The sequence below is a fragment of the Mirounga angustirostris genome, unplaced genomic scaffold, assembly GCF_029215605.1.
Source record: "Mirounga angustirostris isolate CCGP_5_RB_7025 unplaced genomic scaffold, mMirAng1.0.hap1 SCAF_15, whole genome shotgun sequence".
Classification (NCBI taxonomy): Eukaryota; Metazoa; Chordata; class Mammalia; order Carnivora; family Phocidae; genus Mirounga; species Mirounga angustirostris.
In genome coordinates, this window is record NW_026991723.1 from 88,271,222 (window position 1) to 88,284,086 (window position 12,865).

Genomic DNA, 12,865 nt, shown 5'->3' on the forward strand with positions numbered 1-12,865 from the left:
AAGACATGCTTTCCACCCCACTGGGTGCCCCCCCCACCCTGTCAGCCCCAAGCTACTGTCAGTATTCCCAGGACCCTGCATGTGTGGGGTGCGTGCGTGCAGTGGTGAGGTTGGTCCCCCAGGGGTGGGGGTGGAGAGGGTGAGGCTGCGGGAAGGACCAGCTCCTCGGCTGGCCTTGATGACAGGTGAACATCTTGTTCCCAACCCTCCAGTGGCAGTTCGTCCAGGGGATGAGGCTGCCCAAGGCCAAGGTGGGGGCTGTTTGCAGGGGCTGGCGGGTTGGGATGGGCTGACTCTGTGTCACTGTCCTTCCTCACCACCACCCCCACCCCCCCAGATAAGATGTCCAGCAAAGGCTCCGTGGTTCTGGCCTACAGTGGCGGCCTAGACACCTCCTGCATTCTCGTGTGGCTGAAGGAACAAGGCTATGACGTCATTGCCTACCTGGTAAGGAGGTGCTCAGTGTGTCTGTCTTTCTACCTGTTTGTCCTGCTGACCATGTGCTCACTGTCACTCGCCTGGGCCCAGCGTCCCCTCCCTAAGCCTGCCCTGAACTGTAGGCACATACTTGTCATTCTGCCTCCCTTTCCTCATCTGTAAAATGAACATCCGTGGTGTACCCCAGGTCTGGGGTGTCCCCAGAGCACAGAGGAGGCCAGCTCTCTGTGGGTGCCCGAGGGGGTGGGGAGGAACGCCAGAAAGGAGCTTGGTGGTGCGACTCGGCCAGACTGCCTGCGAGGGACCATGGGCCTGCTGAAGGCCATGGCAAGCACACACTCTTCCCATTTCCGGAAGTCCCCTGTCAGCCCCCAGTAATTCTGCAAAGATTACAGAATCCTGCAGCGGCTGAGCTAGCAAAGCTGCTAGAGACCACCTAGTCCTAGGGTAGGTTATGTGTGATGCCACTCCCCCATGCTGGGTCCAGCAGGCATCCCTGATCAAGCCGGCTCCATTTCTAATGAACTGGACGTTGCTTCTGAATCCTTCTCCATGTATTCAGGACTCTTTTGAGTGCAAATTCTAAAAATCTAACCTGTACCAGTTCAAGCAAAACAAACCAAAAAACAAGATAGTTCTTGGCTTGTGTAACTGAGAAATCTGGGTTTTGACAGCTTCAGGCAAGGCTGGATCCAGGTGCATATCCAGATCTGCTTCTGCCTCTATTTGGCTTCATTCTTGGCCTCTCCACAGGGCAGCCTCATCTGGCTCTCCCAGAGAAAGGAGGGCTTCCTGCAGAGGCTCTGATGGGAGGGCCCAAGGGGCACTCTCATTTCCCGAGCCACTGCCTGCCACACATTGGTTACTATGGCTGTGTCATGAAGGGTTCTGATCATCTGGGCTTGGATCCTGGGCTTGTCCCTACAATGAGCAGGAGACATGATTTATTCCCCTCCCTTCCTATGGCAAGAGGGCCCAGAGGAAGTGAGGATGCTGCTCTGCAGAGACCGAAGTTCAGCTGTTGCCAGCATTGATTGGTTTGCAGTTAAAGTCAATATCACCTCATAGTGCCCAGTCTCCTTGTCCCTCGGGTAGGGGAGAGTGAGGCCCAGGGAGGGGAAGCACCTCGCTCACAGCCCCCTGGCAGGTGAGAGTCTCAGCTTTGGGGGCATCCAAGGACTCCAGGGTGTGTGTGGGTCCTGCCGAAGGCAGCATAGTGGGGTGGTCCAGAAGCCCGGCTACCACTATGCAGATTTTAAAACTGAGTGACCCCAGAAAAAACCTGAAGCTGGGCTCTGAGAAGATTCCAGAATCTGGTGAGCAGAATGCAGGGTCGAAATCTGGGCAGCAGGCCAGAGTGCGGCCAGCAGAAAACACGCTGGTGTCTGCAGAGGGGGCTGTCAGAGAAGTCAGACTCCAATAGCAGGGATGGCCTCCTGCCCGCCCAGATGCCTTGGGATGGTCAAGTCGCTGTGCTCAGCTGCGGAAATCCCCCGGGGGTTGCCACACTTTCTGACACAGCAACCTCAGTACTGGCTTTGGGGGAGTTTTCAGGAAGAGATAGATGGGTTTAAGGGAAGCCCGAGACCTTCAAGGCAATAACAGCAAATGCCGGGTCCCAGCAGCCCAGTGAACAGGGCCAGGCCCCTCTAGTGTTCCGACCCATAGGAACTGCTTCCCAGCACATCCAGGCAGGGCCAAATGTCAGCTCCTGGAAGCAGTCCAGCTTCTCCGGACCCTGCTTTGTGCCTTTCTCTTCCTAACTGTGACCTTGGCCCCCCAAATGGAAAGCACCTCCATTTGAGGGGTGCTGTAGAGAGCTCTTGCCCAGGGGGGCTGAAATTCTTCCCCCACTCTCCTTTATGCCACTGGGCTAATGAGGCCTCTCTGCTTCTGCTTCTCAGGCCAACATCGGCCAGAAGGAAGACTTTGAGGAAGCCAGGAAGAAGGCACTGAAGCTCGGGGCCAAAAAGGTACCAAGTGGAGGCAGGGTTTGGGGCTGGGAGTGGGGTTCTGACACGTGGGGGCAGCAGTGGGCATTGCTGTCTCAGAGTTCCTTGTCGTCTACATCCCTTCCAGTTGGTCCTCTTGCTTCCAAGAGTATGAGATCGATTCCTTCTGTTTCCAGGCATGTGGACACCATCATCTCCCTGCCTTCCCTAGGCACTCTTCCCTGCCCCACCACCTCCTCATCCCACCTGCTCATCCATCTTCCTCCTCCACATCCATCCATCCACCTATCCATCCCTCTTTTATCCCTCTACTCATCCACTCACTCATCCATCCCTCTACCCAACCATCATCCATCCACTCATCCATCCATCCAACCATCAACTCTCCATCCAACCATCCTTTCATCCATCCTTCATCCAGGTGGATGCCCTGCCCATTCCTCTTTTATCTCTGTCCATCCTTCCAACCGTTCAGCAGAATCAGAAAGTTCCAGTTGAATTCAGTGCATTGACTGAGCATCTAATCATGTGGCGGGCAGGCCCTCTGCTGGGTGCAGATCCCAGATGGTGAACAGAGCCAACGTGGTCCCTTCTCACATAGGCTCACAGTATAAAGTCTGAGCTGCTCCCATGGGGATGTCCGTGGCACCCTCGCCCCTTCACTTGGGCAAATGGGCAGGGGGACATAACAGGGATGTTGTGAAAGGCCACCAGCCCACCTGCTTGCTCAGAACTGGTCCCCTCTGGAGGGCACTTCTGTGGGGTTCTCAGAACCTAAAAAGGAGCCTGGCACATAGTAGTACCTTAAAATGAATGAATGAATGAGTCCCACATCCCATCACTGGCCATGCGCCTAACACTGGATATCCCTCCTTGGTCAGGAGTCCGCTGAGTCTCAGGAGAGGAGTTGTCTGAGCAGGAGCCCAGAAAGTGCAGTAAGAACATTTGAGTGTTGAAAATGAGTTGGGCTTTCACATCAGTTGGGCGTTCGTGTAAAGATTTGGCCTTATTCATGGGCGCCTGGGTGGCTCAGTTGGTTAAGTGACTGCCTTCGGCTCAGGTCATGATCCTGGAGTCCCGGGATCGAGTCCCGCATCAGGCTCCCTGCTCAGCGGGGAGTCTGCTTCTCCCTCTGACCCTCCTCCCTCTCATGTGCTCTCTCTGTCTCAAATAAATAAACAAAATCTTTAAAAATAATAATAATAAAATAAAATAAAAAGATTTGGCCTTATTCATTACCCTAGATCAGATTCTTAACCTTGTCCTCTCAGGCTCCCATATATGTTTATGTATTTGTTTGGAATTGAAATTTCTTGCCCATACCATCAGGGTATAGTCCCCATTGCTTTTCTTTTAATTTTCCTTTTCTTTCGTTCTTTGCTTCATTTTTTAAAAATTTTTAAATTTTATTTTAAAATAATTATGGACTCACAGGGAGTTGCAAAAATAATACAAAGAATCCTGTGACCCCTTTACACTTTTGAAAATTACTGAGTGCCCCATAGAGTTTTGTGGATTACGTCTATTGATATCATCATAGTATAAATAAAAGCTGAAATTTTTAAAATATTAACCCATTTTAAAAGAATAATATTAATATTATTAGAATTAAAAGAATAATATTGAACACATTATATGTTAACATAAAATGTTGACATTTTTACCTCAGAAAAGTAACTATTTCCAAAACAAGAATTTTTGGTAAAAGTAGCATTGTGTTACATTTTTCTAAATCTCTTAATGTCTGGTTTAACAGAAGACAGATGGATTCTTGTAGCTGTGTCTCCATTTTGTGATGTGTTGTTTTGGTTTGCATTTGGAAAAAATACGGCCTCATGAATGTAACACTGGAAGAGAGAGGAATATTTTTTTTTTTTTTAAGATTTATTTGAGAGAGAGAGAGCATGGGTGCGTGAGTGAGGGGGGAGGGGAAGAGGGAGAAGAAGAGAGAGAATCTCAAGCAGACTCCTCCCTGAGCACAGAGCCCAACATGGGGCTTGATCCCAGAACCCTGAGATCATGACCTGAGTCGAAACCAAAAGTCAGACACTCAACTGACTGAGCCACCCAGGTACTCCAAGTGAGGAATATTTTAATAGCCTTTTCAGAGAGTTGGGGATATTCTTGGATACTGCATCAAAAGTCAACAAGGGGTAGTTTCTTAAAGATTAGTGCAATGGGGAAACTGAAACTGTACAATGAATTTTTCATGCATTAAAATCCTCTGGTCCATCTTGCACTTTGGGTGGATTTTTTCACCATGCAAGATTGTGTGACATCATGCGTTGGTCTTTTGAAAGCTATTGTTTAATTGAGTTATGCAGGTCTCCCAAATGTTGCTATGTTTCATTATAAAATATCAGAACTGGGCGCCTGGGTGGCTCAGTTGGTTAAGCATCTGCCTTCGGCTCCGGTCATGATCCCGGAGTCCTGGGATCGAGTCCCACATCGGGCTCCCGGCTCAGCAGGGAGCCTGCTTCTCCCTGTGACCCTATCCCCTCTCATGCTGTTTCTCTCTCTCTCTCTCAAATAAATAAATAAATAAATAAAATCTTTAAAAAAAATCATTAAAAAAAAAATATCAGAACTTCACATTTGTCAGTCTCGCCACTACTCACAGAAATATTAGGAAGCTGACAGAGGCAAGTTGTCCATAATTCTGATTTTAACTGGAAAGCCCTAATTTTATCATTGGCAACAAGTACTCAGTCTTCCCTGAAGTGACAAGGTCATTTCATTTCTGTGAAACTGTTGGCCAAACGCTCAAGTCTGAAAGACCGTAATTTGTCAGTCATTCTTTCAAGTAAAAACGATGTTCTATGAAAAAAGTGGCTAGTTCAGCTTGTAACTCGCTTTGGAATGCAACAGAAGTGTTTCGTGTGTATTTCTCCTTCTGTGCTCGAGATGCAACAAAGTCATCATTTTATGGCTTCCAGACAGCTTCTTCTCGGGTGAAATTGTCACTGTAGAAGGGAGACGTTGGGAACACAGCGGCCGTCTCTGCCCTGATCTGTGCTGAGCAGTCAGCCCCCGTACCCATCATTGCTTTTGCAAATTCGGTGTGAATGTCAACCTGGTGAAAAAGGCAAATAACACCTTAGGATCACTACAAAAAATGTTTTGCTCAGTCTCCCTGAAGGGGTCTTGAGGATGTCCAGAGGTCTACATTTTGAGAACCATTCCTCTAGATCAGGGCTTCTCAATTTTGGCAATATTGGCACGTGGCTGGCTGTCCTGAGCAATGTGGGAGGTTTAGCAGCATCCCTGGCCTTTACCCATGAGACACCAGAATCCCTCTCCCCCAACCCACCAGTTGTGACAACCAAAAATATCTCCAGATATTGCCACTACCCTGGGGGACAAAATCATCCCCGGTTGAGAGCTTTGTGGATTACCGTCTACTATCGACTGCTCTAGATCTTAGGTGGTAAGTTTCCTCTCCAGCCCAGAATGCTGTGCTGGGAGGGACTTAAGAACCACATCCAGGGCACCTGGGTGGCTCAGTTGGTTAAGCGACTGCCTTCGGCTCAGGTCATGATCCTGGAGTCCCTGGATCGAGTCCCGCATCGGGCTCCCTGCTTGGCGGGGAGCCTGCTTCTCCCTCTGACCCTCCCCCCTCTCATGTGCTCTCTCTCTCTCATTCTCTCTGTCTCAAATAAATAAATAAAAAATCTTTAAAAAAAAAAAAAAAGAACCACATCCAGTCTCAGCTAGATGGAGATCAGGATTGATTAGCCATGTCTGCTATGAGTGCAGGAGGGGACTAATGGTACTGTATGCTAGGACTGATTGAAGATGTCTACTACAGGATCCATTAGTAGTGTCTGCTGTAGATGCAGGCCATCGGAGGCCCCTGGGGCTCTGTCCTCTGGCTGGGCCCCGTCCTTGCCAAGCCTCCCTCCCATGGGCTCCTCTCCCTGTAGGTGTTCATTGAGGACGTCAGCAAGGAGTTTGTGGAGGAGTTCATCTGGCCCGCCATCCAGTCCAGCGCACTGTACGAGGACCGCTACCTCCTGGGCACCTCTCTGGCCAGGCCCTGCATCGCCCGCAAACAAGTGGAGATTGCCCAGCGGGAGGGAGCCAAGTATGTGTCTCACGGCGCGACGGGAAAGGTGAGGCAACAGATGGATGGTGCTGGGGAGAGCAGGGCAGGGGAGGAGGGGGCAGGGGAACCTGCCAAGGGGACTCAGGCAGCCAGGGCGGCCCACAGCCCTTGAGCAGTTGCATGCTTTGCCCCCCCGGAGAGTCAGGCGTGCAGCGGCCACTGCCAGTCCGGTCTGAGTAGGAGGAATAAGAGCCGTAGGAGCGGGAATCCGGGAGCGGTAACGGCTGTGTGCTGTGGGTTCCGTGGGCGGGTTCTGCCTCCAGTGGGAGCGGGTTGCTCAGGGACATCCGCCACCGGGCCAGGTCACAGAGCACAGGAGGTTACCATGCGATGTAGTGGAAAGGGTCGGAAACCCCGAGTTAGCAAAGAGGGGTTGATCCCAGCTGTGTGGCCCTTGAGGAGGCCCTTCCCCTCCACCAGCCTCGGATTCTTCATTTGCAAAAACCGGGGAGGGGGCAGGGGGAGCCCTGTCTTAACGTGCCAGGCCTACCACCCCCCAGCACCACACAGGGGGCGGCCCCAGCCAGGGAGATGGGTTGTCTCACGGTTCTGGGGCCCAGGTGTGGGCAGGGCCGCGCACCCTCTGAAGGGGCTAGGAAGGCATCATTCCGGGCCTCTCCGGGCTTCTGTAGGGACAGCTATGCCCTTGTAGATGCGACACTCTGGTCTTCGCCCTGTGTATCGTCCCTCTTGTGCCCTCTGGTTCTGTGTCCAAATTCCTCCCTTTTATAAGAACACCAGTGATATGGGGATTAGCGCCCACTCTAGTGACCTCAACCTAACTCCATCACCTCTATAAAGACCCTATGTCCAAATAAGGCCACATTCTCAGGTACTGGGAGCTGGGCTTCAACTTCTCTTCTGTGGGGGACACAACTCAACCCGTGATACACGCCCGACTTCCGGCCCCTGAGTGGATGGTGCAGTTTGGGAGCAATGAGTGAGATAATTGCATAAGTTCTTGGCAGGGGCCTGGCATGCAGGGAATGATTCACTTGAGCCTGGAGGGGAGTGCCCTATTCATCTGATGATCAGACCTATACTGGGGGCTCCTGTGGGCAGAAGAAGGTCAATGAGAACAAATGTGAGTGCAGAATAAAGAAGCTTCCCAGCCATCTCATCTGCCTGTATTGAAATGGGCTGAGCAGTGAGCTCCCTATTCCAGGAGATGTTTAAGCTGAGGCCAGATCAGGATTCTGGAAGGGCTCCTGCCCGGAGAGGGTCCCTCCAGTGGTAGCCCCAGGACTGAGGATAGGTGGCATTCAGGGCTTGTGGAGTGAACGTGTGCATGTGGTGGGTCTGGCCCTGGCTTGGGAGATTCAAGGGTCTGGGGAGACAGACCCCCCAACACTAGCCCCTCTGAAGCTGAGAGTAGCCCCCTGCAGTTGTGTGCACTGCTCCATTTGGCCACAAGAGGGCACCAGAGGCTTGGATTTGAGGCCTCGGGTTGCTTACCCTCAAGAAAAGCATCTGGAAAGGCCACCACCCCCCAGGGTCCTCTGGTCCCTACCAGGGTCCGCAGGACTGGGGTTCTGAAAAGAACACCCTTTCTGGAGGTTCTGTGGCCTCCAGGACTAGAGGTTGGAAGGCCATGGGAGGGGAGGGGTACAGTGCTACCCTGGATCTCCATCTCTTCTGGGGTAGATGGGCAAGGCTTAGTCCCGTGCCTTAGTTTCCCCTATTTACAGAAACTGGGGAAGCCCCCCAACGTCTCTGAAGACAATTTCCTAGAACTGAGGGGTGTGAATAGGGAGAACCAGGCAGGCCTGGGGCAGGGTCCAGAGAAATGCTGTTTGAGGCAGGAAGGTGGGGGGAGAGGGGCCGGTGGCCTGCCGTGGCTTGTGGCCTGGTGGGCTGGGGGGGGCATCCGTGACTTTACATTTCAGGAGGTGGACTTCCAGAGCAAAGGCGGGAGGCTTGTGGTCCCGGATGGAAGAACCCAGGTCGGTGGGGTCGGACTGGCAAGCCCAGAGAGATACCAGAGGACCACTTCGCAGTTTTCTGCAAGGGGGTCATGGTGCAGAGAAAGCTGGGCCATTAGCAGACTGCAGGGGCTCCCCCCACTGATATGAAGATTCCAGCGTGGCCAGTCCTGAGGCTGTGGCCATGTGGAAACTGAGCCACTGGGCTCTCCGAGCTACTGGCTCCTGAGTCACCGATGGGGGCAACCAGGGCCCAGGGGCCCTTGTTCCAGCCTCCCAGAGGTTGCATTCATGCGTGTGTTCATTCATTCACTCCCTGCATATTTATCCAGCACTGGCCCTCCTCCATGCATGGGCTCGCTGGTACAGGATGGGCTAGGGGAGACACCCAGGGACTTAGGAGCCCTGACCCAGCAGGGGGTGGACCACGGTGGGGGGCAAGAGTTAGCCAGTGACACCAAAGGGGAAGAGCACCCCAGGCCGCAGGAACAGCCCTTGCAAAGGCCTGGAGATGGGAGGCAGCATCCCTCCCAGGGCCCAACTGGGCAGCACCTGCTACAGAGCTCGAGCTGGGGTCCACCCTCCATGCCCCGCCCTGTTCCCTCCCTACCAGAGAGCTGTGCAGAAGCTGGGGTGGCCCTTCCAGGGCCTCCTCCCCCCAGTTTTGGAAGAAGGGCCTGGAAATATGAGCCAGACTCTGGCAGGGGTATGGGGAGCAGTTTTGTAAATGGCGCCATCTGTATGGCTGGCCCAGGAACAGATGGGCAGACCACCCCCCACCCCAGCCCCTCCGGTCCCCGTGGGCACTGCACCCACACTTACACACGCCTGCACGTGGATCAGCACGTGGACACACATGATGTGGAGGATAGCTATCCCCCCCTCTCCTGCTCCGGGGAGCTGCCCTGGTTGCAGAGGGTCCTGGGGTGAGGGGGAGGAAGGACTGGACCCACCGTGGCTCTTAATCTGGGACAGAGTTTGAACCAAGGGAGGCCGTTTGGCTTCTGGGAGGGTCTCTGACTCTGGAACAGATGGGTGTCCCCATGTGGGTCTGAATGGGCAGACACCAGCCCAGCAGGCCTGTAGGGGAACATGAGGCCATGGGGAAAACTCACCAGGATAGGCAATACCATGTGCTTTACAAATCTAAAATGGATCTACCATTTATTGTAGCTGCTCCAGGAAGTGGGCTGGCCACGGGGTCCTTGGGCACGTTTACCGGCTGTGCCTCAGTTTCCCCACCCCTAGGTGGGGATAATAGTAGAACCTGCTTCTGGGGGCTGCTGTCAGCTGTAAGGCTTCAATGAGTTTAAGTCTGGGGCTCAGACCGGTCACCTGAATATGAGCTCTTAGGGCAGAAATGTCTGTTGGCTGTGTGACCCCGGGCAAGCGACCTCACTTCTCTGAGCCTCGCTTTCATTGTCAGCGAAGCAGGGGGAAATACCCCACTGGCCCCAGGTGGCTCACCCCTGTGACCGCGAGCGCGCAGTGGGTGCTCACGACAGGGCTGGGTCAGCGGGCGAGTGGGGTGGTGGATTTGGCCCAGCTCATGGCCCCGAGAGGCACAGGACGGGGGGCAGCCTCAGCCCCCGGACTCCTGGCTCCGCCACCCAGAGGGGCCGAGACCTGCGTTTCCGCGCCACCTGACGAGACTCTGGACAATAACATGTCATTCCCGCCGCCGCCTCGCTGGGCCCATTCAGTTTTCACAGTAGGCGGAACGTCCCTCTGTTATTTCCACAGCTTAAGCGCCCCCTCCGGGGGCCGAGCTGATGGGAAGCAGGCGGGTCGCTGGCAGCCACCGGGTCTGCGGCCCGCTCTCCCTCCTCCGTGTCGTCTGCGCGCCGGGGGGTCAGACGAGTCTCCATTGCACAGCGGACGACGCGGGCGCAGAGAGGCTGGGCATCCCCGCGGGCTGGTGGGGGCCGGGGGCCCTTGACTAGTCCCTTCTGTTGGCACCTCGGTTTCCCATCTGTACAGAGCAGAGCCGAGGAGCAAAAGGCCCTCAGTGGCTCACCCATTCCCTGCCAAGTGGCGATTGTAGATGGGGAAACTGAGGCTCACCGAGGCAACAGGCTTCCCAATTTTATGGATATGAGGAGTCCAAGCACCATGGAGCCTGAGCCCCGGACTTGATCCCTGGATTGGGGCGGATGAGGCCAGACAGGGAGGAAAACTGGAGGAAGAGGCCGAGGTGTGGGCAGCGGGGGGCTGCCTAGAGAAGGACCGGGATCTCGGCAGGGCCAGACCCCCAGCCTCGCACACGCGTGAGCGCCCCCCGAAGTGTGCACATACGTGACAAGACGGGTGCGTGCCCTGCCATGTCCCCAAACGTGTGCGTCCCCGTCCTGCCACATGCCCACCCATATGCGTGCACATGCCCCCCACGCGCCCCCTCGCGCACATCACACAGCACGGCACGCACAGAAGTCGTGGCGTTCACCGCCGGGCACGCAAGCATCCTGTCCCGCACACACCCGAGCACCCAGGCCGCCCGGCTCCTCCAGGCAGGTGGTTAGCAGTCGTGAGGCGCTGCTCCTGTCCCCCGCCCCTGTTCTACGGCTCCTGACCACCCCTGTTCCTTGTTTCAGGGAAATGACCAGGTCCGGTTTGAGCTCACCTGCTACTCACTGGCCCCTCAGATTAAGGTAAGATGCTGCCCTCCCCTCGGGGTGGGTGCTGGGAGCTAAGGTCCCTGGGTGGGGGGAGGGCAGGGTATGGAGTTCTGGGAGTTTCCACGGGCAGGGACAGAGTGCACCTGAGTCTCCCGGTGGGTGGTGCCCCTCTTGCTCGTGGAGAGACCGTGGGCTCATGCCAGATGCAGGGCACAGCACTCTCTCTGACCATTAGCCCTTCCCAGAGGTGCTGCCAGGGGCCTGGGTAGACAGAGGCGTGGGACAGAAAGACGTGGCCGCCCTTTGGCCACTGTCCTCGGCGTTCCCAGGTCTGGCTTCTTGGGTGCAGGCTGGGACATTGCTGCACTATTTCTGGGGTGCTCATGGCCCACCCAACCCTGGTCGGGGCCACCCAGCTAAGGCCCTGGCTCTGCTCTGGCTGCCCGAGCCCCAGCATCCTGGAGCCCTTTCCTGGGATGGGAATCACCAGGATCTGGGGGAATCAGCCACCCCTGTCCATGGCCTGTCACCCAGGCGTGACAGCCCACATCACAACTGTCCAGCCGGCCACAGCCACCCCTGCCCCCTGCAGCCTGGCCTTGGCCCTGGGCTTGTGTCCCTCTGTCTGTCCATCCACTCCTTCCTTCCTTCCTTCATTCGGTATGCACCAGGTGCCCATTCAGTGCAGGCCCTGGGCCAGGCTCCAGGCATACAGAGATGTAGTGTGTAACCAATATGAGCCCTATGGGTGATTTAGATTTTTCTAGTGGCCCTGTTAAAACAAACAAACAAAAAAACGAGATAAAAAGCAACAGGTGACATTATTTTAATATATATTTTACGGAACCCTGTGTACCCAAATGGTATCATTCAGCCTGTCATGGATGGGAAAACCTTCCTCATGAGATGCGTTCCGTCCTTTGCACGAAGTCTTCGAGATCCGTGTGTGCTTTGCCACGGCAGCCCATCTCAGTTGGCACCAGCCACGTCTCAGGCCTCGGGACCCATAGGTGGCTTCTGGCCGCCGGACTGGACAGCACCAGCCTAGGTCTGAGCTCCGTAGAGGTCACCTGGGGCTCAGACTGCAGAAGATGTGCCTCCTCCTAAGCTCTGACAGGGCCCTCAGGGGGTTCCTTTTTTCTTTCTTTTTTTTTAAGTGGAACATCTTTCTCTGTCCCTTTAACTGGCCAGCAGCTGCTTGCTGGGTGGGGGTGGCCTGGAGGTGACGAGCTCTAATGATCCATTCTGACCCCAAACACTGGGCAGCTAAGAAGCCCTCTCCCAGTGGCTGTTAGCTGGCCCGCTGCAGGCTGGTGGCCACAGGGGCTTTCTCCTGACCCCCACTCTCTAGTTTCCCACAGTAGCTTGGGGGGCCAGGTGTCCGGTTTCTGAATCTTTGTCCGCAGAGGCCGAGCCAAGGGAGCGGGGGTGAGGGCCACAGCTGGTCTCTGGGAGCTCCCAGGGCCAGGCCTGCTCCAGGGGCTGCTCATTCTAAGGCGGGGGGCCCGGGAGAGCTTACCCACAGAGGCAGGGCCCCGCTGGCTCCAGGGCTGGGTGGGGGCTCTTCCTGGGGACCTGCTTTCCACCTCCAGGCTGATGGAGCCCTTGTGAAACGAGCTCAGTCCCCCCAGTCAGGCTCCGACTCCCCTCCCTTCCCCACACAGAGCAGCTCTGGGGATCAGGAGGAGGGAAAGCAAGAGAAATGGTTTGAGAGCACTGTCTGTTGTCTCTGGGCCCCACTGTCCTGGAGCAGGGCCCGGCTGGGCATCTGCAGCAGCGTGAATCCTCCCTGAGTCACCAGGGGGTAGGGGCGGGTGTGCTAGCCCTCTGCTA

The 12,865-nt window shown here is 55.1% G+C and overlaps 1 protein-coding gene across 2 annotated transcripts in view; it reads left to right on the forward strand.

Annotated features, from left to right (window-relative positions):
* ASS1 (argininosuccinate synthase 1) overlaps positions 1-12,865 on the forward strand; it is a 51,269-nt gene that overhangs the window by 6,913 nt on the left and 31,491 nt on the right. For both annotated transcript variants that reach the window (XM_064580121.1, XM_045883346.3), the window contains exons 3-6: positions 338-447; positions 2,343-2,411; positions 6,314-6,502; positions 11,009-11,065. In XM_064580121.1, coding sequence (XP_064436191.1) covers positions 343-447; positions 2,343-2,411; positions 6,314-6,502; positions 11,009-11,065 — 420 coding nt within the window. In that variant the 5' untranslated portion in view covers positions 338-342. The remainder of the gene's footprint in view (positions 1-337; positions 448-2,342; positions 2,412-6,313; positions 6,503-11,008; positions 11,066-12,865) is intronic.